Below are 26,445 nucleotides of genomic sequence, written 5' to 3'. Positions count from 1 at the left end.
TTTTGGGTCAAAATTGCCCTCAAAAAATTCTAAACGATTGGAACCGATCGAAGGAAGATAACTATGGATTCAGGTTTTTTCATTGCCCATATACCTTTTAGTAATTTCATCAATACATTTTTCAGCTGGGACCCACCAGCTACACCTATCATCTTTATCTTGCATGCTCTCTCAATTCTAACCACCTCTCCCTCTCCCTCTCTGTTGTGTGCTTTGACTAGCACGTGTAAGAGACATAAAGTGAGTGTGTGAGAGATCTTCAGCGAGATGGAGTCCTGCGATCATGATGAAACTCCTGCGCACCACTTGATATACAGAGAAGAGCTGAAAAAAGACGATGAGAAGAAAGTTGATTGCTGGTTTTGCGACAAACCAATATGGGGTTCCCTCCACAATTGGGTGCAATGCGGTAACCGCCCCGTTCACCGATACGATTCAACCAATCATTGCTTAGACTTCATAGAAAAGCTGGAATTAAATGATGGCAACAACCAAGTTGTTCGCTCAGGGTGCGACGAACCAGTATTGGGTGCTCCCACCTACAAATGCTCCGTCTCCAAATGCAGCGGCTTCGTCATTCACAAATCATGTGCCAAGTTATCTCAGCAGATAAAGCACGTTGTCATGCTTGTTGTAAATCTCACGATCGCTCTTTCTTTTATAATTGCCGTTCGTGTGATTTCTACCTCGATATCAAATGTGCTAATCGCTTGCCAACTAATTCTAATGACTGTCACCAACACGAATTCTCCCCTATTTGGAGGCGGGTCCAGTTCAATTGCAAAGTTTGTGGAGAGGAAATCAAGAACTTCGCCAACCTATGTAGTATTTGCAAACTCTTGGTTCACACAAAATGTGATGGAATTCCAAGCACCGTCAAAATTAAGCTACACAATCACTTCCTCAACCTGATCTATTCTCCGCCTCATGAAATCAATAAGCATGATGACATGTTCTGTAGAAAATGCGGCAACAAGGTAAATACAAAGTATGCAGTTTACAATTGCGAGGAATGTAGTTACCATGTTCACACGGAATGCCTAAGAGATTTTAGGCATATTTATAGGGAGTCGCCTGCAACTAGTGAGTTGATGCCCAACAGTTCCATTGGACGTTCAACTCATTTGATCAAGGCACTCAATCAAGCAGAGGACAAAGGACCTCACCCTGGGGAGATCCAACATTTTAGTCATGATCACCAACTTATGCTCCGTTTGTTTCGGCGTAAAATGATTTCGGCATTTTTCGATGTTTGGTAGGGGCGAAAATAATAGTCAACCGGAAAATGATTTCTGTTTGACAAAAAATGCTTAGTAAATTTCGAAAAATGATTTACGCTTTTTAAAAGCGTAAATTGTTTTCGGAAGACGCTAGACGTGGTCGATCTATTTAAACGACATAGTCGACCTTCACATTCAAGTAGCCGACCACCATCAAAATATTGCCGGTATCGGAATCCGACAACATCCGGTTAATGTCGCCGGAATCCGGCCACCTTCGCCGGAATCCCGTACCCTCTAACATTTGCCCAAAAGACTGAAGCCTCCGCCATATGTCATGCATGTTGCCGAAATTTTGATGACGTGGCCCTAAAATGTAACTAATGCATTTCAGTGTCCATCCTCCTAGACCTTACTTCCATGATTGTTTGTGGGAATTAAGTGAATTTAAACCTGAGTGAACAATCAGCTACTCAATTTGTTTTTGTTTTTGTTTTTTTGTTTTTTGTTTCTTTATTGGTGGTCCTTGCTAATGGTTTCCCTCTTTTATGTGGTTTATTTCAATTCAATAATTGTTCATCCAGGATATCAGTGATTAAAGACAAGTCTGGGCAATTATGCAGAACACAGGGGGAGATTGAGGATGCTTTTGTCTCGTATTTCAAAGACCTTTTCACTGGGGAGTCATTCCTAGAAGTGGACCAATGTATCCAGGCCGTGGACCAAAAAGTCTCAGAATCAATGAATGTGTCTTTGCTGGCAGAAGTAACAGTGGAGGAGATTTCTGGGGCTCTTCAACAAATGGCTCCTCTAAAGGCTCCAGGCCCAGACGGTTTTAGTACTTGTTTCTACCAACAAAATTGGGGACTGATCCACAAAGAGGTATGTGCAGCTATTATTCATTTTTTCAATTCTGGAATGTTGGATCCCAGGATAAATTCCACCTACATTGCTTTAATCCCAAAAATTTCCAATCCTGGTAGTGTTTCTGAGTTCCGACCAATTAGCCTATGTAATGTTATTTACAAATTGCTTTCTAAAGTGTTGGCTAATAGATTGAAAACAGTCCTCCCTGCAATTATATCTCCCAATCAGAGCGCTTTTATTCCGGGAAGGTTAATAAGTGATAACATCATTGCCGCCTATGAGACCATGCACACCATGCAAACTAGGATGTGGAGTAAGGAAGGTTATATGGGCTTTAAACTCGATATGAGTAAGGCGTATGACCGTGTGGAATGGTCTTTTTTGGAGGCAGCTATGTTAAAGATGGGTTTTGCAAGTAAATGGGTGAGTTGGGTGATGACATGTATACGGACAGTCTCTTACTCAGTGCTAGTAAATGGCAATCCTGTTGGAAGCATAAAACCTACAAGGGGGATTAGACAAGGGGATCTTATCTCCCCTTATCTTTTTCTCATTTGTGGTGAAGTTCTCAGTGCGCTTCTTCTCAAGGCTGAGGGAAAGGGGGTCATAACAGGGGTCCCAACCTCTCTAAGGGGTCCTAGGTTAAGCCACCTTTTCTTCGCAGATGATAGTGTCCTCTTTTGCAAGTCAAACAAGGTGGAATGGAGAAGGCTGCTTCGCATTTTGGGTATTTATGAAAAAGGGTCGGGGCAGAAGCTAAATATGTCCAAGACCTCTATTTTCTTTAGCAGGAATACTAGCCAAAGCAGAAGATCAGAAATTTTGGAGTTTTCGGGTTTACTAGAAGCACACCGGATTGATTCTTATTTGGGACTCCCTACGTTTGTTGGAAAATCCAGGACACAAACTTTTAAAGATATTATTGAAAAGGTATCAAAACGGCTAGAAAATTGGAAGTGTTCTTTTTTATCACAAGCAGGGAAGGAGGTCTTATTGAAGGCTGTGGTGCAAGCCATTCCTACTTATAGTATGGGAGTTTTTCAACTTCCCATTACTTTATGTAAGGAACTGAATCAGATGATGCAGCAATTTTGGTGGAGTCATATGTCAAAAAACTCAAAGATACACTGGATGAGTTGGTCAAAAATGGGTCGATCTAAAACAAAAGGGGGGCTTGGTTTTCGGGATCTTGTTATTTTCAACAAAGCCTTATTAGCAAAACAGGGCTGGAGATTAATGCAAGACCCAGATTCGGTGGCAGGCAAGATTCTAAAGGCCAAGTACTTTCCTCAAACTTCCTTTCTTGAAGCAAAGTTGGGATCCAAACCTTCGTACGTGTGGAGGAGTATTTTTAATGCTCAAGGGCTATTAATTGAGGGGCTACAGTGGAGGGTAGGGGATGGTCAATCGATAAAGATTTGGGGTGAAAAGTGGTTACCAACCCCTTCCTCATATTCTGTTCAGTCTTCACCACGAAGCTTAACTGGGAACTGTTTGGTGGCTGACTTAATAGACTATGACCTGAGGAAATGGAAGGAGGATCTCATTCAGGCAGAATTTGGGGAGGAGGAAGCAAAAATGATCTCAGGTATTCCTTTAAACCCATTACTGCCTGCGGACAAATTAATATGGAGAGGCACTGTGAATGGCGAATTTTCGGTGCGTAGCGCTTATCATTTGGGAGTGGAAGTGGAAGAATCAAAAAGGGGACAATGTTCAATTCCTGGTAAGGATAAAGATATTTGGAAGACATTGTGGAGTTTAGGGGCCCCTAATGTGGTTAAAATGTTTATTTGGAGAGCTTGCAATGAAGTCCTCCCTACTAGATGTAATCTATTTCAGAGGAAGGCGATAGAAAATAAACTATGCCCGTGCTGTGAAGTTGAAGATGAGGATGCTCTCCATGCCTTATGGTCGTGCCCAGCTGCCAAAGATGTTTGGGGGTGTTCTTCTTCTTGTTTCCAAAAATTTTGTTTTGCAGGAGCTGATTTTCAGAGTCTCTTTGCTTATTGTATGGACCGATGTACAAAGGACGAACTGGATCTAATGGCAACCACAGCAAGACGTATTTGGCTTCGTCGGAATGCTTGGATCTTTGAACAACGCTTTGAGCATCCTGATATTGTCTACAGTGAAGCTATGAAGGCATGGATGTCTTTCAAAAGGTGTAATATGATAGATCATGAAGTGTTTTCGAAGGTGGAGAGAAATGATGAGAACAGAAATAGACCGAATAAGTGGTCTCCTCCTCCTGCGGGGGTCTTAAAAGTAAATTGGGATGCGTCTATAAATGTGGCAAAGGATTGGGTTGGTTTGGGTATCATTGCTAGAGATAGTAATGGTCTATGTGTGGGTGCGAAATGTATCACGATACGGGCCCGGACGGATCCAAAAACAGCGGAGTTTATGGCAACACTACATGCGGTAAAATTCAGTAAAGAAGTGGGTTTTTGGGATGTAATCTTTGAAGGGGATGCGGCTCAAGTGGTAAAGGAGATAAAGTCTAATTCGTCAAGTTTTTCTAAAGTGGGCCATTTTATTGAGAGTATTTATTTGGAGAAGCAATATTTTCGGTCCATCAGTTTCCATGCTATCCCTCGTTCTTGTAATATGGCAGCCCATACTCTAGCAAAAGAGGCCTCTTCTAAGTTTGTAGATTTGTGTTGGCTGGATGACACTCCTATGTGTGTTAGTAGCATTGTTTTTAGGGAACAACCAAGTCCCTAAGATCCTTAGTTTTTTGGATCATTATTTGATGTATTTTTCCAGATTTTAATGAGAGCACTTTCTTCTCGTTCAAAAAAAAAAAAAAAAAAAAAATTGTTCATCCAAAAATAAAAAATTGTTTTCTGTTGTAGCGGTAAAACATTGACATCCATCGTTACATTTCTTTTCCAATCATAAGTAGTATGATTGTTAAAAGATGTCTAAGCTTGACTTATCTCTCTTAATCATTCTTTAATTGTATTTGTTCACATTTTAAATGACCCAAAATAGAAAAGAAAATCCACCAAGATTTCATATGTTCATAAGGATAGCAATGAATTGGAGGAATCGTTTTTCCCCTTCTCATATATAGCTCATCACGTCCACCAGGTTTTTGATAATATTGTAAAGAAATGCTGCCGCGTGAAGAACTATATATCCATTTGTTAAATGTAAAACTTCCTCGACTGTGGACCTGATGCTGGGCAAAAGCAAGGCCCATGAGAAGACCCGTGTTCCTGACGCCTAAGGTTCTCTTTCCTTTTCAGGAGTCAAAGGACTCATCGAAGCCAATCACAGCTGATGATGTCCGCCAGGTTTTCAAGAATCTTGCAAAGAAGCGCCGCCGCATAGAGTGAGTTTTTTGTTGAATCTTTACTGCAGTTTCCTGCATGTGTAAACTGTAAACTTCCCAGTTGACTGTGGAGCTATCCAAGTTCAAAAACATTCAGAAAACAAGCATGACATGGTTTTAGACTGTTCTAAATTAGAATTCTGCTACCAAATGCACGTTGCTGTGTAAATTATGTGCTTGTGCATTTAGAAACTTAATTGTGGCTTTTCTTATGAAGTGCAATATTTTGAAGGCAAGTGGATCCAGTTTGTCAGTGCTATGCTGCAATGTATATGAAGAATATGCAGCTCTAATGTATGGTCATTTGGTTTGTGAGTTTTGGCCAGTTGGGTTGGACTCCTCACAAATCACAATGCCCTTAATTGAACAAATGGAATTTGCCACAAAGATGTTATTAATGGCATTGTTATAATTTCTGGCTAATGTTACAATAATAGGCATTCTAAGAGAAAAACAATTCATCGTTCAGCATTACAAGCGGTTTAAACTTTCACCCACCCACATGCTTTCTAGATTGCCTTGAGGGTTTTCCATTATTTTTTTGTTTGGCCGTGCTACTTTTGAGAGTGCGACATCGTTTGGGTCAACAAAGGATGATAAACTTTTTGGATGGAATTTGGAAATGGCCCTCTACATCCTAAATTATTTCAACATTTTCCAGAGAAAGGTAAGGATCAAGAAGATAATTATATATTGGGACCGAAGGGTAGTATGGGAAGTTAGTAGGAAGGAAGATTAAGTGTGGGTTTACTTTTTTCATTGTTTACAACTTTCACTAATTTGATTAATAAATCTGACTACTCGTCAATTATTTCTATCAATATCTGAGTTCAATAGATTGCCTTGGAAACTACAATGCTTATGAGAGAGTGATGTAGAAAGAGCAATTGGCGGTGCATATCATATATACTCTTTTTGGTTCACTTTGTTATAAATTTTAGATTTTTATAAATTTAGTATTTGAATTTTTATTTATTTTATAAGTGGTACTTGAGTTAGGGGTAAAAATTTGTTTGGTACCTCTGTTACATTTTTTGTCCAAATATTAACGATACGTGTCGCTGAGGTTGACACGTGGCACTATGTAAAAAAAAATTAAAAATTAAAAATAAAAATCTTTAAAAAATTATACATAAATAATAAAAAATAATACAATTTAAAAAAGAAAATTGAAAAAAAAAAAGAATAAAAAAGAAGAAGAAGAGGGATGGTTCATTGGGTGATTCGACCACTCCATGGCAAAAAGAAAAATAAAAAATTGATGGGTTTTGACTTTTGGGGATGGCCGAATCACTCCCGTAGCTCTTGGGGGTAGTTCAACCACCCCAGGCCAAAACCGATCAAACATTATTTTTTTTTTTCTTTTTTCTACCATGGAGTGGTTCGACCACCAAACCGGCCAAGTGGTGGCTCAGCGGACTGAAAACACTCATTTCTTTTCTGATTATCTTAATTTCTATCCTAGGATTTAAAAAGAGTTGAGTCCATCAATAGGTCATGCATCCTTTCTTCGGAGTAAGGTAAATATATTTCTAGCTTTTTCTTCCGTGCGCCGCCCCGGGGGGGGGGGGGGGGGGGGGGGGGGGGGGGGGGTGTTTTTAATTGGGGGGACCATTTCTTTTGGGGACCTTACAGGATAGCTGGTAGACTAGCAAGGTGATTCCAAAGACTTCAGTGCATGCAAGTTCCCTTTCAAGTTTTCCCTGTCAAATAATACAAGTATAGAAAATGTTTCCTACTTTTTATTGTTCACTGAATCCTAATCCAATAACATGGTGTGGATCCACCACATTTGGCCAACATTCATCAACCACAGAATCTAACGTTATCTCTTTTTCAGTGTGTAAAGGCAAGGAGAAAAAAAAACCATGGAATGGGATCCACCATGGAAAAAAAAAAACGAAAGAACAAAAACAATGGGCCGCAATTGGCCAAAGTTGACCCGCCAATTACGGAATGATTCCAAAGCTCTATCTTTTAACAATATATGCCATTGTACAAAGGAACTTGCCATGCACATTCCGTAACAACATTAATCTTTATCGCAAATCTCAATTCTAACCATCTCTCCCTCTGGGACTCGGTTGTGTGCATTGAGTAAGTACTCTGTGAGAGAGAGAGAGACAGAGATGGAATGGTGCATTCATGACTCTTTCTATCGTAAACACCACTTTATCTACAGAGAAGAGCTGGAAGAGGGTGAGAAGAAGAAGAAAGTTGATTGCTCGTGGTGCCACGAACCAATACGGGGTTCCTTCCACAACTGCGTCGAATGTTGTAACCAACCCGTTCACATGTCATCCAACGAGCATTGCTTAGACTTCACAGAAAAGCTGGAAAATGATGGCAACAAGCTGGAAGTTAATGTTTATTGCTCCGGGTGTGACGAACCAGTATTGGGTGCCGCCTACAAATGCTCTGTCTCCGAATGCAGCTTTCTAATTCATAAATCATGCACTGAGCTATCTTATCATATAGACCACCCTCTTCACCCTCATACTCTTTCTCTCCAACCGCTAAACAAAAATTTCTGTGATATTTGTTGTAGATCTCATGATAGATCTTTCTTTTACCGTTGTACTTCATGCAGATTCAAACTCGACATCAAGTGTGCTAATAACCCCTTGCCAGTTAGTCCTAATGACTGTCTCCAACACGAATTCTTCTCCATCTCGAGGCAGATTCAGTTCAATTGTGATGCTTGTGGAGAGGAAATCACGAACATCGCCTACAGAGTATGCAATATCTGCAAAATCTTGGTTCACTATAGGTGTGCTGAAATTCCACGCACTATCAAAATTAAGCTGCACAATCACTTCCTCAACCTCGTCTTTTCTCTTCCTGAAATCAAGAAGCGTGAAAACATATTCTGTAGAATCTGCTATGAAAGGGTGAATACAGAGTACGCAGCTTACTATTGTCAAGAATGCAATTATACTTTCCACACGGAATGCCTAAGACGTTTTAGGAATTTGTACGGGGAGTTGCCTGCAAGTAGTGAGTCGATGCCCAATAAATCTGTTGACCATGTAACTCATTTGATCAAGGCACTCAATCAAGAAGAGGACAAAGGACCTCATCCTCGGGAGATCCAACATTTCAGTCATCAACAACATAAGTTAATCCTCTGCGATGATGATATCAACAATGATAAGTTTTGTGAGGGGTGTATGGAATTAATAATTTCGGTCCCGTTTTACAGCTGTGTGCAGTGCAACTTATTTCTCCATATCCGATGTACTAAACTTCCCACAAGGATTGAGCAACACCGACTTGATTTCTTCCACCCGCTTACCCTACTCCCACATGCATCTACCAAGAGTGGCGTATTCTTTTGTGATATTTGTTCTCGTCATCATCGTGGCTTCACTTACAAATGTAACACATGTTCTGGGGGCAAAACCCTTGACATTCAATGTGGTTCAATCCCGGAAATCCTTAAACACGAAGGTCATCAGCATTCCCTTTACCTTGCTCTATATTCTAATTATAGAAAATGCAAAGCTTGTGCTGAGGACAACGAGGATTATGTATTTGTATGCATCAGTTGCAATTTCATCTTGGGAATAAGATGTGCAAATCTTCCACTGGTAGCAAGGCATAGATATGACACACATCTTCTCAAGCTCACCTATAGTACTGTTGTAAAATATTGTGACGACGAATTTTATTGTCTAATTTGTGAAGAAAAAAGAAACCCGAACCATTGGTTTTATTATTGTGAAGAATGCGACCTTTCTGCTCATTCCAAATGTGTTCTTGAAAACTATCCATGCATCACGATTGGAAGTACTTATACAAGTGAATATCACGAACATCCTTTCACTTTTGTCCAAAAGACTAGAGAGTCGCCCGAATGCCAGGGTTGTAGGAAGCCATTTGATGACGTGGCACTAGAATGTTCTCAATGCAAAATCAGTGTCCATCCTCCTAGACCTTACTTCCCTGATTGTATGTGGATACTAAGTGAAAGGGAATGGTAGTCTCATGCATGTGGATCATCTTGGTCTTGAGTCTTTTGATGAGGTTGGCAGCTTGTTCTTTATTCTGCTATCCTGTCCTTGAACCTGAGTGAACACTCGGCTGGAATGTTTGTACTACTTTACTGTCTGGTTTCTGCTATGTTTCTTTCTTGGGGGTCCTTGCTAATGGTCTCCCTCTTTGTATTTTGTTTCTTTTAATTCAATGCTTGTTCATCAAAAAATATTGTTGAATGTAAGTCCAATTAAATAATTTATTCTTGGCACTGAAGCTTTTTCAATGGCTAGTTTAGTTACTGTTTGGCTATGTGGAAATTAATTGTTTCGCCTTTTTTTGTGTTCTACCTTTTATTGGATATTTTCTTTTGACCATTTCCATCTGTTGCTGCAATTTTTCTTCTCTTTGGCGTTGCAATTTTCACACATTCAATATGCTTTTGGTCCTAAAGAACCAAGTATTTTTCGTTTAAATTACTAGTTATTTCAAAAGCTTAAACTAATTAAAAATAAATAAAGATTCGATCATTTAATTAATATTCTAACAATAACATCAATTTGAAAGCAATGCTTATGTATAAATACTAAAAGCGAATTGAAGTTCATAATCTCAGCCCCCCATAGGGAGAGAACCTGCAACAACAAGACCACAAGCCAGAAATGTTGAAATTATGGCAGTGCCAACAGGCATCCTTCCTTTATCACTTCTCAACACATTGGCTTTGTAAATTGGCCAGGAGTTCACCACCACAAAACCTGCTATGAACATCTGCAGAAACAGCTCCTCCAATTTGCTGCCTCTGAAAACCAGCAAAATCCCCCAAACAAATGGGACCAAGTTGATAATTGCAGCAGCTGTTAGCGGCACAAACATGGGCGATGGAACTCCAAACTCAAACACTCCTTGCTCGTATCTTTTGCTCATCATCAAAATCCCCCAAACAAATGAGACCAAGTTGATAATTGCAGCAGCTGTTAGCGGCACAAACATGGGCGATGGAACTCCAAACTCAAACACTCGTTGCTCGAATCTTTTGCTTTGATGGTATCTGTTGTGCTATGAACTGATATATCCATTATGCCTACTATCTGAAGATTTATAATACTAATGTAAACTAAGCATATCATATTTATCAATTCTGTAAAGACTTTAAAGGATACTTGACCTTGTCTAATTTCTCTATGCTTATATCTAATGGTGGTTTCTATTGCTCTACTGGAACAAGATTGTGGAACTGTGAAAGTTTAGGTGTGACTCTGGAAATTCAAAATTTGGGGAGTTCTTCTGCAAGCTTTTCCCAAATAAAGATATAGAGAATGTTGAGAATTTGTATAATCATAACTTCAAAGGTTCATACTGCACGTGTGGTTGGCCCTATCCTGATCCTGTTGTTGAAGAACAAGTAGAGATGATACAGTGCTGTATATGTGAGGACTGGTTTCACGAGGAGCATCTCGGTCTTGAGCCTTCTGATGAGGTTAGCTGCTTGTGCTTTCACAATGGCTCCAAATCATTTTTATTTCCTTTGTTGTTTGTTCTTTTTACCTTTCATGAATCATCTTATGGTTTCACCTACAATTAGTCATGGCAACCACGAGCCAGTCCATGTTTTGGGGTTCACCATCTGTCGTGGGTGGTATTTTCTGTTGAGAAATTTGGTTATTCTCTGAAGCTGTCTTTTTGGTACTGTCTTCACCCCATCCCATTATACTGTAAAAATAAAAGTTGATTAGTTAAATGATGTGGCTTAAGATCATAAGTCATCAGTTGAAAGGGTTCGTTTATTCTGGATCCGTGATGTTCTAAGCTCAACCCTAATAAAAGGAAATATTGTTAATATATTGATATTGTATTTAAGCATCCATAAACCCTTTTGATCACTGTACTTTGTATTAAAATTATTGATTATCGGCTATAGTTGCATACCTTGGGTTTGTATGTGAAATTTAGGCTTCGGTTGCAATTAGACGAGCTTTTGGGAGCCTCTCTTCTTCACAAACTCTGAGGCCCTCGCCTCTTTGTGTGTTATGTGATATCATCAATTTTATGTTTTGTTTGTGCCCACCATTCATTGAAAGAAAGTTAGCCTTAACATAATGAAAGCATTACCCTTTTTTTATTTTTATGTTTCCAGATGTCATTTATTTAACACTTCATCCTGTTTATGTACTCAATTGTTTGCTGAAACTGAAACTAACATTCTATTTCAAAGAGTTTCATTTTAACTTTTCCTGCCACAGTGGATAAGGTATATGCAAACTGTTCCTTTTTGTGCCTGTGAATTTCGACGTCATTCCACTTCTTTTCCCATTTAAGTGGTTTGTTGAATCATTCTTTAAAGACAAGCCACAATTTTAAAACTTCTGCTCCCCTTCTGTAGACTAAAAAAGGGGCGAAAAAAAACCACCAACATCATTTTAGATACTTCTCTAAATTGGCTTAGCATTTTTTTTCTTCTTCCAAATTGTCATTTTTTCAATTGATACCCATCTTTCTACTGTACCACAAGTTCCAAGAGATGAGGAAGGTGAACCTCTGTATGAGGATTTTATATGTAGGGCCTGCTCAACCGCCTTTTCCTTTTTGGGATTCTATCCTCAATCCATATGGGCAGCAGGGAGGCAGTGTGATGCTATTGTTGATACTAACAAGGATAAGAATGTGTCAGAAGGTACATCGTCAGCTAGTGGATCTGGAAAACTAGAGAATGACGTCGATGCTCATAATTATCCTATAAAAGATCACGCTAAAACCGATTCTGCATCTGTCTCTGATGGGGAAGGTTTGTCTCTGGGAGAAAATTCTCAGAAGAATGAAGGTTCAAATCAAAGCATAAAAGATGCCTGTCCATATACAACCTGTGTTCTTGGAGTTAACCTGGGGGCTGCTTCTCCTGTTTTAGAGAGTAAACCTCTGTTTCTTTCCAAAACTTGGCGCGATGTCCTCTGCAGATGTGAAGAATGCTTAGTTCTTTACAGCAAGAAGCGTATAGCTTTTCTGCTTGACAAGGAGGACTCAATTGCGGAGTATGAGAAAATGGCAACGCAGAAGAGGAAAGAAAAGTTGCAGCAACAGGAGGGAACTGAGCTAAATTTACTTAATAAACTTGGTCATATAGAGAAAATAGAGATTCTAATTGGTATTCAAAATATGAAAGATGAGCTTCCTTCTTTCCTGGTATGTCCTTGATTATAGACTTCTTAATGGCCTATATACTGCTTTTATAGTGCAGAATGGGCCAAGGGAAGGCATGGAAGTTGGCGTTTTCTTTGTTCCATTTTTTTATTTTAAGGTACTGTGACAACATGTATGCATATGCATTTTCCTTTTGTTTGGTAATTTTTTTTTTCCCTTCTCTTTCCTTTTCAGGAGTCAAAGGACTCATCGAAGCCAATCACAGCTGATGATGTCCGCCAGGTTTTCGAGAATCTTGCAAAGAAGCGCCGCCGCATAGAGTGAGTTTTTTGTTGAATCTTTACTGCAGTTTCCTGTGTGTAAACTGTAAACTTCCCAGTTGACTGTGGAGCTATCCAAGTTCAAAAACATTCAGAAAACAAGCATGACATGGTTTTAGACTGTTCTAAATTAGAATTCTGCTACCAGCACAAAGCACGTTGCTGTATAAATTATGTGCTTGTGCATTTAGAAACTTAATTGGGGTTTTTCTTATGAAGTGCAATATTTTGAAGGCAAGTGGATCCTGTTTGTCAGTGATATGCTGCAATTTATATGAAGAATATGCAGCTCTTATGTATGGTCATTGGTTTGTGAGTTTTGGCCAGTTGGGTTGGACTTCTCACAAATCACAATGCCCTTAATTGAACAATGGAATTTGCCACGAAGATGTTGTTAATGGGACATAAATTTTCTACAAATCAGTTTGTAGGAAATTTTATATAACCCACATATAAGAATGACGTGTCCTTTTAACATGTAAGAAGCACATGTTTTTTTTATTAATGTTATTAAAAAAGTATGTGAGAAGCACATGTTATTAAAATAATATGTACTTCTCATATGCCAAAAAATACATGTCAATTTTATATGCGGGTTGTATATAATATTTTACAAAAGGACTTAGAAATTTTTGTCCTCATCTATTACAAGGGGTTTCGACTTTCACCCACCCACATGCTTTCTAGATTGCCTTAAGGGTTTTCCATCATCTTTTGTTTTGGCCATCCATCAGGCCGTGCTACTTTTGAGAGTGCGACATCGTTTGGCTCAACAAAGGATGATAAACTTTTTGGATGGAAATGGCCCTCTACATTCTAAATTATGAGAGAGTGATGTAGAAAGAGCAATTGACTGTGCATGTAATGTATACTCTTTTTGGCTCTTTGTTATAATAATTACAACCGTTAACGTTAGTAAATAATTAATAGCATTTTGGTGTTTAGAAGAAAAATATTATTATAATTGAAAAAGTATAACTATTATTTTCAAACTATTATTCAATTGTCAATGTTTATTTTTTTTTCAAATTGTCAATTGAGTCAATATTTTTCTTAAACTACAAAAAATTAAATGTCAATCTCCTCTAATTAGGACCAACAAAATGACAAAAATGACGTTAACATTTGGTAAAGAAACAACAACGTTTGAGTTTGAGTTATTTAGGTGTGTTTGGTTCGAATATAATTCAATATTCGAACCGAGTTTTTATTCGAAAACTCGATACCCGCAACCATGCCGAATAAAACCCGAATACTTTTTTGAAAATAGGTTTGAATTTCGAGGTTAAATGATGATAAGAGGTGTGAATCTTGAGTTTCGTAGCATTTATTGCTACTCTCAAACCGGCTGCATTTGTTTAACATGGTGGGACCCGCGTTTTCAGACGCATATACAAAAGGCAATTGGGTGTATTTCGCTTTAACGTTCAGCATTAGTATGAGCTTGTAAGGACCGTTGACTAAATCACAATGTAAATAGAATAAATCTTGTCCGTAAGATGCATTTGTACATATCCGCGTGCACCCAACCACTCTCGCATTGTATCGTAATTCGACCTTCTTTTCTGTTTATTTTTTAAAAAAAAATTTTAAGCTTTTGTCTTGTTAATAAATATGCTTAGACTCGTAAGACGCAGTCAGTGCATTGAAATTCAGCTGGGTGTAAAACATTTACACCGTTTTTCCAGATTTTTGTGATTAACAACCGTTGGATTATTAGACCAGTAGAGTTCCTATCATTTCAACCGTCCATTCGGTTTTATAAGGTGCGAGTGACCACACTTAATAACTGCCCGTTATCAGAGGCATGTCTTTGCCTTTTTCTCTGATCGATGCATCATAATGGAGCAGTTGGGGTTTATTTTCTCAGGGTATATAATTGCTTAAAGGGCAGTTATGGTTTTAATTAATATCAACCGTTAGATTTGTATATTGTAGCTTAGTTATCATCTGAACTGTTCAACCATTGCCTTCTTCGTTCGAGTGCCACAGCATATAAGTCCCCATTTTCTCGGTAAATTCAATTGGAGTAAGAAAAGTGGAATTGTGTGGTGTAATGATTCCAAAGCTCTATCTTTTCACTCCGTAAAGCTCTATCTTTTCACAGTATATGCCATTGTACAAAGGAACTTGCCATGCACATTCCGTAACAACATTAATCTTTATCGCAAATCTCAATTCTAACCATCTCTCCCTCTCGGACTCGGTTGAGTACTGTGTGTGTGTGAGAGAGAGAGAGAGAGATGGAGTTGTGCATTCATGACTCTTTCTATCGTAGACACCACTTATCTACAGAGAAGAGCTGAAAAAAGATGGTGAGAAGAAGAAGAAAGTTGATTGCTTGTGGTGCCACGAACCAATACAGGGTTCCTTCCACAATTGCGTCGAATGTTGTAACCAACCCGTTCACCTGTCATCCAACGAGCATTGCTTAGACTTCAGAGAAAAGCTGGAAAATGATGGCAAAAAGGAAGTTTATTGCTCTGGGTGCGATGAACCAGTATTGGGTGCCGCCTACAAATGCTCCGTCTCTGAATGCAGCTTTCTAATTCATAAATCATGCACTGAGCTATCTTATCATATAGACCACCCTCTTCACCCTCATAGTACTCTTTCTCTCCAACCGCTAAACAAAAATTGCTGTGATATTTGTTGTAGATCTCACGATAGATCTTTCTTTTACCGTTGTACTTCGTGCAGTTTCAAACTCGACATCAAGTGTGCTTATAACCCCTTGCCAGTTAGTCCTAATGACTGTCTCCAACATGAATTCTTCTCAATCTTGAGGCGGATTCAGTTCAATTGTGATGCTTGTGGAGAGGAAATCACGAACCTTGCGTACAGAGTATGTAATATCTGCAAAATCTTGGTTCACTATAGATGTGCTGAAATTCCACGCACAATCAAAATTAAGCTGCACAATCACTGCTTCAACCTCGTCTATTCTCTTCCTGAAATCAAAAAGAAGCATGAAAACATATTTTGTAGAATTTGCTTTGAAAAGGTGAATACAGAGTATGCAGCTTACTATTGTCAGGAATGCAATTATACTTTACACACGGAATGCCTAAGACGTTTTAGGAATTTGTACGGGGAGTTGCTTGCAAGTAGTGAGTCGGTGCCCAATAAATCCGTTGACCATGAAACTCATTTGATCAAGGCACTCAATCAAGAAGAGGACAAAGGACCTCATCCTCGGGAGATCCAACATTTCAGTCATCAACAACATAAGTTAATCCTCTGCGATGATGATATCAACAATGATAAGTTTTGTGAGGGGTGTATGGAATTAATAATTTCGGTCCCGTTTTACAGCTGTGTGCAGTGCAACTTATTTCTCCATATTCGATGTACTAAACTTCCCACAAGGATTGAGAAACACCGACTTGATTTTTTCCACCCGCTTACCCTCCTCCCACAGGCATCTACCAAGAGTGGCGTATTCTTTTGTGATATTTGTTCTCGTCATCATCGTGGCTTCACCTATGAATGTAACACATGTTTGGGGGGCAAAACCCTTGACGTTCAATGTGGTTCAATCCCGGAAAGCCTTAAACACGAAGGTCATCAGCATTCCCTTTACCTTGCTCTATATTCTAATTATAGAAAATGCAAAGCTTGTCCTAAGGACAACGAGGAATTTGTATACGTATGCATCAGTTGCAATTTCATCTTGGGAATAAGATGTGCAAATCTTCCACTGGTAGCAAGACATAGATATGACACACATTTCCTCAAGCTCACCTATAGTACTGTTGTAAGATATTGTGACGACGAATTTTATTGTCTAATTTGCGAAGAAAAAAGAGACCCGAACCATTGGTTTTATTATTGTGAAGAATGCGACTTTTCCGCTCATTCTGAATGTGTTCTTGAAAACTATCCATGCATCACGATTGGAAGTACTTATACAAGTGAATATCACGAACATCTTTTCACTTTTGTCCAAAAGACTAGAGAGTCGCCCGAATGTCAGGGTTGTTGGAAGCCATTTGATGACGTGACACTAGAATGTTCTCGATGCAAAATCAGTGTCCATCCTCCTAGACCTTACTTCCCTGATTGTATGTGGAAACTAAGTGAAAGGGAATGGTAGTCTCATGCATGTGGATCATCTTGGTCTCGAGTCTTTTGATGAGGTTGGCAGCTTGTTCTTTATTCTGCTATCCTGTCCTTCTTGAACCTGAGTGAACACTCGGCTGGGATGTTTGTACTACTTTACTGTATGGTTTTTGCTATGTTTCTTTCTTGGGGGTCCTTGCTAATGGTCTCCCTCTTTGTATTTTGTTTCTTTTAATTCAATGCTTGTTCATCAAAAAATATTGTTCACTGTAAGTCCAATTAAATCATTTATTCTTGGCAAAGCTTTTTCAATGGCTAGTTTAGTTACTGTTTGGTTATGTGGAAATTAATTGTTTCGCCTCCCAGCAGAAAGGAAGGCAAGTGTTGCTTCTGGAAGCAATAGAAGTACTTGAAAAGCTAATCTACCTTCACATAGATTGCTTTGATACCTTTACATAATAGATAATAATGTGTAAATCTGAATTAGGGTTATGAATTAGACAGATCTTTTCCTAATTTATTATTTATTATGCAATTTGATGCTTTTACTGAATTTTTCTCTCCTTCTGGTTTCTGCTTCCAGTTAGTTTCTAATGAATTCTTTCTTGTAGTCGAAGGATATTCTCGAGAAAAAGAAGACTCTGGCGAGCAGGCCTTAGTCCAATTAAACATGCACAATGGGATCTCCATGCATGGTCCAATGTGGTTTTTTTTTTTTTTTTTTTTTTTTTTTTTTTTTTTCTTTAATTAATTAATTAATTTATTTTAAAAAAACTTCACTTATAGGTACCGAACTTTCACCCTTTTTGAAATAATATACTTGAACTTCAAAACATCTTAATTTAAGGCATTCATTTTTCGAAAAGTTTCCATTAGGAGTCATCTGTTAGGATTTTCTATTAAATTATATCAAAAAATTTAAAATACCCCTAATTTTTTTTAAGAAAAAAAAATTGTTTTGATTTAGGCGTTGGTTAGAATTTAACGAAATTTGCAAAAATACCTATGCCTAAATCTTTGGAAATTTTGATAATTTTTTTAAAAAAAATAAATACAAGAATATTTTGAAAATTTTGATACTCATAATTTGGAAGAACATGTAGAGATGATAGAATGCTGTATATGTGATCAGGACTGGCTTCACGAGGAGAATGCTGTATAGAGTGCCCTCTGTAGCTGCAATTTTTCTTCTCTTTGGCGTTGCAATTTTCGTAAAGAACCAGGGATTTTTCGTTTAAATTACTAGTTATTTCAAAAGTTTAAGCTAATTAAAAAATAATAATTCAATCATTTATTTAATATTCTAACATTAATGTCAATTTGCAAGCAATGCTTATGTATAAATGCTAAAAGCAAAGTTCATAATCTCAACCCCCCAGAGTGAGAGAACCTGCAACAACAAGACCACATGCCAGAAATATTGAACTTATGGTAGTGCCAACGGGCATCCTTCCTTTATCACTTCTCAACACAATGGCTTTGTAAATTGGCCAGGAGTTCACCACCACAAAACCTGCTATAAACATCTGCAGAAACAGCTCCTCCAATTTGCTGCCTCTGAAAACCAGCAAAATCCCCCTAACAAATGAGACCAAGTTGATAATTGCAGCAGCTGTTAGGGGCACAAACATGGGCGATGGAACTCCAAACTCAAACATTCCTTGCTCGTATCTTTTGCTTTGCTCATCATCAACCACTTTGCTTGTCACATTGAAACCAAGGGTGGAAATGCCGAAGGACTTGAGGAAGAACTCGGAGAATCCAAACAAGTAACATGTCACTCCTCTTATCATCCATATTCTCTGGTCATTCCACCATCTTTGGACAGTTCCATCATAGAAGATAAAGTCAAGGAAATCTTGTCCGTAGGCTCCTATGAACAGAAACACATACAACAGAAACCATGACTCTGATACCTGCAACATATTTATAATTAAAGAACAATCATCAATTACATGATAAATGTTAAATATTAATTAAATAATTAAATTTAGGGAAAACTTCACTTAACTCCCCCGAATTTCCATCACTTTTGTAGTGTTCTTCCCAAAGTTTAAAAATTCTTAATTTAGTATATCGAACTTTAAAAAAATTTCCAATCTCACCATTCTATTAAGATTTTTTTGTTAAACCCTAATAGAGGAAGGAAAATTTGGGAGATAAACCAGGAAGAAAATCTTTCCTTTTTCAACAGCTTTGGCTTGAAAAAAAAAGAAGGTTAAATAGCTAATACATCCATGTGCTTTACGACCTTTATTTTTATCCTTTCAATTTTTTATTTTTATTTTTTATCAAATTTGGTACATGTGTTATGGGAAAAGCCAGAACTAACGTTCAGTCATGTCATCCTACAGGTGTTGGCGTACATGCGCGACACCTGTCCCCATGGTTCACCTTAGTGCTGACGTGGCTATTTTTATTTTTTTTTTTTTAAAAAATTATTATTTTAATGATTTCTTTTATTAAAAAAGAAATTCTGGGGTGGCTAAGCCATTTTTGGGGGTGGCCGAAACCACCCCCATTTGGCTTGGGGGTGGCCGAACCACCCTTGTGGCCCATGGGGGTGGTTCGGCCACCCCCAAGGACCAAAGTGAGAAAAAACACAAACTAGGTTTTGGTCATTGGGTGTGGCCAAACCTCCCCCATGTGCCACGGGGGTTGTTCGGCCACCCCCAGACCGGCCGAGCTGGAGGTGGCTGAGCTACGCCCAGGTCAAATGGGGGTGGTCGGCCACCCCATGTGATCCAAAGGGGTGGCCGAGCCACCCCAACAATTTTATTTTATTTTATTTTTTTGAAAAAAAATCTTTAAAATATATATATGGTACAAAATATATTGATTTTATTTTATTTTTTGACATATTCACACAAGAGGAGGAGGGGGATTCAAACAAGTAACCTCAATTTCATGAGGCGTGGTCCGCAACCGATTAAGCTACCTCTTGGGGACAAAAATATATTAATTTTGTACCATGTGTGGTATATTTATAAAACCAATGTACCATTTCTGATACTTATTTAAACCACAAGGGGCAAATTATGAAATGTATAAAACCATAGGGATATATATTGGAAAAAAAATTTGTGTTTAAGTAACAAACATTTGTTCATTTTTTGGGTTATATCAATTGGGCGCGCAGATTATTTTGTGTTTCCAATTGTTACATAGGATTGATTGTGTGTTTTTTTTATTTTTATGAAGAGTTCAATTCTAGTCAACATATTATTTTGATACACAACATGCATATAGGTTACTTTTGGTTCAAAACAGGTATACCAAATATTGTTTGTGTACAAAGTACCATTTGTGATATAATTACAAAAACAAAGTATCATTTCCGATATTTATTAAAACCACATGGGGCACGTCGTGAAATTTATAAAACTACAGGGGTATCTATTGGAAAAAAAGAATTGTGGTTCTTAATTTTAAGCCTTTTTTTAAAAAATAAAAAATAAAAAAATAAAAATTCTAGCCACCCCTTTGGGCCCCGCCACCCCCATTTTTGGGGCTAGTCAAACCACCCTCGGTGGTTCAACCACTCCCAAGGGCCAAAATCTAATTTGTGTTTTTTTTTCTCACTTTGGCCCTTGGGGGTGGCTGACCATAGGCCACAGGGGTGGTTCGGCCACCCCAGGCCTAACGGGGGTGGCTTGGCCAAATGGGGGTGGTTTCGACCACCCCCGGAAATGGTACCTTCGTCTATTTTTCCATAAAAAACTAACGTCCAGCCATGTCATTCTATAGGTGTCGGCGTATATGCGCGACACCTCAGCGCTGACGTGGCTACCATTTATTATTATTATTATTATTATTTTAATGATTTATTTTATATATATTTAAAAAAAAAATCTGAGCCACCCCCAAGGGCCAAAGTGAGAAAAAACACAAATTAGATTTTGGCGTTTGGGGGTGGCCGAAGCACCGAGGGTGGTTTGACTAGGCCCAAAAATGGCCGAACTCCTGTGGCCTATGGTCGGCCACCCCCAAGGGCCAAAATCTAATTTCTTGATTGTAATATGATCCCGTACCTAATTTCTCAGATAAGGATCCTTTCCATTTAAGCATAATTTTATAGTTTAGATTAAATTTTACAAATTTAATAATAATATGTATATTGTCACATGATAAGCATTAGGAAAATTATCATCCTTTAGGCAAATAGGCCTATTTCCGAACGAGGGCCTAGTTGATCTTTATGGCCCAACTTGACCCGTTCAGTCACTAGAATTTAACAGAATCCTATAACACCTTGAAGGCTATATTTGGAACACATGAGATAAGATACATGATTCAAATATCTTATGAAGAGTAAGTGTCCCACTCTCCTACTCAACCTCTATCTCATCCCACTAAGAGTCCCACTCAATCATGATATGAATGTGGAACAATGCGGTTGAGAACTATATACCTATAAATATGCTGCTACCCCAAGTACAAAATGGACTGAATTATCTCAAATACACTGTCTCTCTAAAAATCACAATCAATATTCTTTGACTAAGGCATCGGAGGGGGATCGTCGGCATGCTGAAAACTGTATCAATAATAAGCAGATTATCATGTCATTAAAAATGATTAAATAATATACAGCATAGCTGGTGGACTGGCAAGGTGATTCCAAAGACTTCAGTGCAAGTTCCCTTTCAAATTTTCTGTGTCAAATAATACAAGTAGTGAAAATGTTTCCAACTTTTTATTGTTCACTGAATCCTAATCCAATAACATGGTGTGGATCCACCACAATTGGCCAACATTCATCGACCAACAGAATCTAACGTTATCTCTTTTCAGAGTGTAAAAGGCAAGGAGGAAAATAACCAAAGAACAAAAACAATGGACCACAATTGGCCACCTTTGACGAATGATCCCAAAGATCTATCTTTTCACTCCGTAAACTGTAAAGGGAAGGAAAAAAACAAAGAAAAAAAAGTTTTGTTGGTGACACCACAGACTACCAAATGATGTGATTTACGAGTCTCCTTTTTCGAATAATGCAAGTGTCAAAATATATGATCAGTTTCCTACTTTATTTGATTTTTCCTTGAGTCCTTTGAATCAATCACATGGTGTGGAGTTCACCGCAATTGGCCTCATTCAACCGAGCAACGGAATCTAAAGCTATCGCTTTTCAAAGAAAATTAAAGCAACGGAATCTAAAGCTTTTCAAAGAAAATTAAAGTTTTCTCTTAAATTTTGTTAATTTTTTTAAAATATATATATATATATATATATATATATATATATATATATATTTTTTTTCAAAGATTTAAGCATAAATATTTTTATAATTTCTATTAAATCATGACTAATGACTAAATATTTGCAGTTGTTGTTATTATTATTTTTTATTAAAAAATGTGTATTTTGAAAATTTTTACACTCATCGATTAGGATGATTGAAATTGAATAAAATTAAAAGAGGAATACACTAAATTGATACTTTTTAAAGTTTAAAGAGTATGATTGCAAAAATGATGAAGATCAAGAGTAATAAGCGGAGTTTTCCAATAATTTTTTTTTTCTCTCTTTTTCCATTGCAATTATAAAACTTTCATAGTCAAATCTAAAAGCTTCGTGTATATATATATATATATATATAAAGCTAAAAGCTTGGGACAAACGTAAATGCTAAAAGATCTTCTTTAAAGAAAGGCAACGATCAAAAGATAATAGTATTGGAACCCAAAGGATAGTGTAAGACGGAAGATAAATTCAAATTAATGTCTCGTGAAATTGATTCAATTGAATGGCAAACTAACTGGGACTCACTAGCAAGAACATATACCTTTTAGTAATTTCAAAATCAATACATTTTTGCAACTGCACCTATCATCTTTTTTTATCTCGCAATTCGCATCATCCCTCAATTCTAACCACCTCTCCCTCTCCCTCTCGGTTGTGTGCTTTGAGTAGCACATGTAAGAAGAGACACAGAGTGTGAGTGTGTGAGACATCTTCAATCAGAGAGATGGAGTACGTCCTGCACTCATGACAAGTATTATGATGAGCACCACTTGATATACAGAGAAGAGCTGAAAAAAGACGGTGAGAAGAAAGTTGATTGCTCGTGGTGCCACGAACCAATATGGGGTTCCCTCCACAATTGCATGGAATGTGGTAACGCCCCCGTTCACAGATACAATTCAACCAATCATTACTTGGACTTCACAGAAAAGCTAGAATTAAATGATGGCCATTACAACCAAGTTGTTTGCTACATGTGCCACGAACCAGTACTATTGGGTGCTCCCGCCTACAAATGCTCCGTCTCTAAATGCAGCGGCTTCGTCATTCACAAATCATGTGCTAAGCTATCTTGGCAAATAAATCACCCTCTGCACCTACACCATACCCTTTTTCTCAGGTGGCAGCGTAATAAACGTTGTGATGCTTGTTGTACATCTCACGATCACTTTTTCTTTTACAATTGTTATTCGTGTGATTTCAATCTCGACATCAAATGTGCTAATCGCTTGCCAACTAATCCTAATGACTGTCACCAACACGAATTCTCCCCTATTTGGAAGCCGCGGGTCCAGTTCAATTGCGAAGCTTGTGGAGAGGAAATCAAGAACATCGCCCACCTATGTAGTATTTGCAAACTCTTGGTTCACAAAAGATATGCTGAAATTCCACGCACAGTCAGAATTAAGCTACACAATCACTTCCTCAACCTCATCTATTCTCCTCATGAAATCAATAACCGCGACTACATGTTCTGTAGAATCTGCGGCAACAAGATAAATACAGAGTATGCATCTTACAATTGCAAGGAATGTAGTTACCGTGTCCACATGAAATGCCTAAAACGTTTTAGGTATATTTACGAGGAGTCATCGCCTGCAACTAGTGAGTCAGTGCCCAACAATTCCATTGGCCGTTCAACTCATTTGATCAAGGCGCTCAATCAAACAAACGACGAAGGACCTCACCTTGGGGAGATCCAACGTTTCAGTCATGATCACCAACTTAAGTTAATCCTCTGCGATCACGAGGTCAAGGATGATAAGCTTTGTGAAGGGTGTACGGAATTCATAATTTCGGCCCCGTTCTATAGCTGTGTTCAATGCCAATTCTTTTTCCATATTCGATGTGCTGAACTTCCCACAACAATTGAGCAACACCGACTTGCCCACTATTGCACGCTCACCCTTCTCCGACGGGCACATACCATGAGTGGGGTGTTCTTTTGTAGTGTTTGTTTTCGTCAACGTCGTGGCTTCGCCTACAGTATTAGTCATGAACTTTTGTGGTTCCTTGACATTCAATGCAGTTCAATTCCGGAAACGCTTGAACACGAAGGTCATCAACATCTCTTTTGCCTTGCTCTGGACCCTCAGAATAGAAAATGCAAAGCTTGTCCCAGGGACAACGAGAAGTATGTATTCGTATGCACCAGTTGTGATTTCATCTTGGGAATCAGATGTGCAAATCTTCCGCTGGTAGTGAAGCATAAATATGATACACATCTCCTCAAGCTCACCTACGCTATTGAAAATGATTCTGGAGAATATTATTGTCTAATTTGCGAAGAAAAAAGAGACAAGGAGCATTGGTTCTACTACTGTAAAGAATGCAACTTTCCCACTCACCCCGAATGTGTCCTCTTGGAAACTTAACTATCCATGTATGACATTTGGAAGTACAAAAACAAGTTAATATCACCCGCACCCTCTCACATTTGTCTAGAAGACTGAATACTGCCCCAAATATTCTGCCTGCGAAGATTATTTAGATTACGTGGTCCTAAAATGTAGCCAATGCAAATTCATGAATGTCCATCCTCCTAAACCTTACTTCCCTGATTGTTTGTGGAAATCAAGAGACCTTAGTTCCCTGATTATGTATGGGAGATTAAGTGAACGTTAACCTTTGTGAACAATTAGCTGGGCATGTAGTTTGGTTTTTTGGGTGTTTCTTTCTTGGTGGTCCTAGCTAATGGTTTCCCTCCGTGTATGTTGTTTATTTTAATTCAATAATTGTTCATAAAAAAAAAAAAAAAAAAAAAAAAAAAAAAAAAAAAAAACCAAATGTTTTCTTTCATAGCGGTAAAACATCGACATCATTACATTTATTTTCCAAATATCGTAAGTAGTATGTTTGTTAAAAGATGTCTAAGCTTGGCTTATCTCTCTTAATCATTCTTTAATTGTATTTGTTTAACATTTTAAAAGACCCAAAATATATAGAAAAAAAATGCACTAATATATATCATTTTAGATGCTCCTCTAAATTGGTAGCATTTTTGTTTTTCCTCTTCCAAATTGTCGTTCTTCAATTGCTTTGGTGCGTACCCATCTTTTGTATCAAGATTTCATATGTAAGAGACACAAAGTGTGAGTTTGTGAGATATCTTCATAGAGATAGAGCAGTACTACGGTCATGATAGTTGCTATCCTTGGCACCACTTGATATACAGATCGAGAAGAGCTAAAAAAAGATGGTAAGAAGAAAATTGATTGCTCGTACAGGTCGTGCCGCAAACCAATATGGGGTTCCCTTTAAAATTGTGTGGAATGTGGTAACCGCCTTGTTCACAGGATCTCATACAGCGACAATCATTGCTTGGACTTCACAGAAAAGCTTGAATTAAATGATGGCAACAACCAAGTTGCTTGCTCCGGGTGCCACGGACTAGTATTGGGTGCTCCCGCCTACAAATGCTCCGTCTCCGAATGCACAACTTCGTCATTCACAGATCATGCACCGAGCTATCTCAGCAGATAAGTCACCCTTTTGCACTCAGACCATACTCTTACTCTCCAATGGCTATACAAGAATAGTTGTGATGATTGTTGTATGTCTCACGATAGCCCTTTCTTTTATGAATGTTATTCTTGTAACTTTCGACTTGACATCAAATGCGCTAACTTCTTTCCAATTATTCCTAATGATTCCCCCCATCTTGAAGCAGTTCCAGTTCACTTGCGAAGCTTGTGGAAAGGAAATCAAGAACATTGCCTACCTATGTAGTATCTGCAAACTCTTGGTTTACAAAAGAAGTACTAAAATTCCACGTACCGTCAAGATTAAGCTACACAATCACTTTCTCAACCTCATCTATTCAATTCATGAAATCAAGAAGTGCGACGGCATGTTCTGTAGAATTTGTTTTGAAAAAGTAAATACGAAGTATGCAGCTTACCATTGTCAAGAATGTAGGTATGTTATCCACTTGGATTGCGTAAAACGTTTTTGGGATATGTATTGAGAGTTGCCTACAACTAGTGAGTTAATGCTCAAAAAATTTGTTGGCCATGCAACTCATTTGATCAAGGCGCTCTTTCAAGCAAATGACAAAAACCCTAATCCTAGGAAGATCCAACATTTTAGTCATCAACAACATAAGTTAATCCTCTACGATGATGAGATCCAGGATGATAAGCTTTGTTAAGAATGTGTGGAATTAATAATTTTGGCCCCATTTTACGGCTGTGCACAATGTAACTTCTTTCTTCATACTCGATGTACTAAACTTCCCATAAGGATTGAGCAACACCGACGTCACGATTTTCACACG

The 26,445-nt window shown here is 38.1% G+C and overlaps 6 protein-coding genes across 6 annotated transcripts; 5 read left to right on the top strand and 1 right to left on the bottom strand.

Annotated features, from left to right (window-relative positions):
• The first annotated feature begins 267 nt into the window (after window positions 1-267).
• LOC133854551 (uncharacterized) lies at window positions 268-5,431 on the top strand. The gene is made up of 3 exons (XM_062290786.1): window positions 268-842; window positions 1,805-4,775; window positions 5,342-5,431. The coding sequence occupies exons 1-3, from the start codon at window positions 268-270 to the stop codon at window positions 5,429-5,431; spliced, it is 3,636 nt and encodes a 1,211-aa protein (XP_062146770.1).
• A 2,125-nt stretch (window positions 5,432-7,556) lies between these two features.
• Window positions 7,557-9,410, top strand: LOC133854549 (uncharacterized). The gene has a single exon (XM_062290785.1). The coding sequence runs from the start codon at window positions 7,557-7,559 to the stop codon at window positions 9,408-9,410; it is 1,854 nt and encodes a 617-aa protein (XP_062146769.1).
• Window positions 9,411-10,036: 626 nt separating this feature from the next.
• LOC133854548 (uncharacterized) lies at window positions 10,037-13,114 on the top strand. Its single transcript, XM_062290784.1, has 3 exons — window positions 10,037-10,885; window positions 11,917-12,582; window positions 12,775-13,114. Exons 1-3 carry the CDS (start codon window positions 10,814-10,816, stop codon window positions 12,862-12,864), a joined length of 828 nt encoding a protein of 275 aa, XP_062146768.1. The 5' UTR covers window positions 10,037-10,813; the 3' UTR covers window positions 12,865-13,114.
• Window positions 13,115-14,692: 1,578 nt separating this feature from the next.
• LOC133854546 (uncharacterized) lies at window positions 14,693-17,333 on the top strand. Its single transcript, XM_062290782.1, has 2 exons — window positions 14,693-14,731; window positions 15,139-17,333. Exons 1-2 carry the CDS (start codon window positions 14,693-14,695, stop codon window positions 16,954-16,956), a joined length of 1,857 nt encoding a protein of 618 aa, XP_062146766.1. The 3' UTR covers window positions 16,957-17,333.
• A 956-nt stretch (window positions 17,334-18,289) lies between these two features.
• LOC133854545 (cellulose synthase-like protein G3) lies at window positions 18,290-19,309 on the bottom strand. Its single transcript, XM_062290781.1, has 2 exons — window positions 19,289-19,309; window positions 18,290-18,838 (listed from the first exon to the last, which is right to left on the bottom strand). The coding sequence occupies exons 1-2, from the start codon at window positions 19,307-19,309 to the stop codon at window positions 18,290-18,292; spliced, it is 570 nt and encodes a 189-aa protein (XP_062146765.1).
• Window positions 19,310-23,638: 4,329 nt separating this feature from the next.
• Window positions 23,639-24,544, top strand: LOC133854544 (uncharacterized). The gene has a single exon (XM_062290780.1). It carries the CDS (start codon window positions 23,639-23,641, stop codon window positions 24,542-24,544), a length of 906 nt encoding a protein of 301 aa, XP_062146764.1.
• Window positions 24,545-26,445: the final 1,901 nt, after the last annotated feature.

Source organism: Alnus glutinosa, chromosome 13 (genome assembly GCF_958979055.1).
Source record: "Alnus glutinosa chromosome 13, dhAlnGlut1.1, whole genome shotgun sequence".
NCBI classification, from domain to species: Eukaryota; Viridiplantae; Streptophyta; class Magnoliopsida; order Fagales; family Betulaceae; genus Alnus; species Alnus glutinosa.
The sequence above is the reverse complement of the archived record's forward strand: the minus strand, read 5'-3'. Positions and strand labels throughout refer to the sequence as shown.

Bases quoted from the DNA above. Each gene is read 5' to 3' on its own strand.
- LOC133854551 (XM_062290786.1), top strand. From the start codon at position 268: ATGGAGTCCTGCGATCATGATGAAACTCCTGCGCACCACTTGATATAC. The intron at 843-1,804 runs GTTCACACAAAA...TTGTTCATCCAG, and splicing joins GTAGTATTTGCAAACTCTTG to GATATCAGTGATTAAAGACA. The intron at 4,776-5,341 runs GTTAGTAGCATT...TTTCCTTTTCAG, and splicing joins TGGATGACACTCCTATGTGT to GAGTCAAAGGACTCATCGAA.
- LOC133854546 (XM_062290782.1), top strand. From the start codon at position 14,693: ATGCATCATAATGGAGCAGTTGGGGTTTATTTTCTCAGG. The intron at 14,732-15,138 runs GTATATAATTGC...TTTCTATCGTAG, and splicing joins TTGGGGTTTATTTTCTCAGG to ACACCACTTATCTACAGAGA.
- LOC133854548 (XM_062290784.1), top strand. From the start codon at position 10,814: ATGATACAGTGCTGTATATGTGAGGACTGGTTTCACGAGGAGCATCTC. The intron at 10,886-11,916 runs AGCTGCTTGTGC...GTACCACAAGTT, and splicing joins TTGAGCCTTCTGATGAGGTT to CCAAGAGATGAGGAAGGTGA. The intron at 12,583-12,774 runs GTATGTCCTTGA...TTTCCTTTTCAG, and splicing joins ATGAGCTTCCTTCTTTCCTG to GAGTCAAAGGACTCATCGAA.
- LOC133854549 (XM_062290785.1), top strand. From the start codon at position 7,557: ATGGAATGGTGCATTCATGACTCTTTCTATCGTAAACACCACTTTATC.
- LOC133854544 (XM_062290780.1), top strand. From the start codon at position 23,639: ATGTTCTGTAGAATCTGCGGCAACAAGATAAATACAGAGTATGCATCT.
- LOC133854545 (XM_062290781.1), bottom strand. From the start codon at position 19,309: ATGGGGACAGGTGTCGCGCAT. The intron at 18,839-19,288 runs GTACGCCAACAC...AATATGTTGCAG, and splicing joins TGGGGACAGGTGTCGCGCAT to GTATCAGAGTCATGGTTTCT.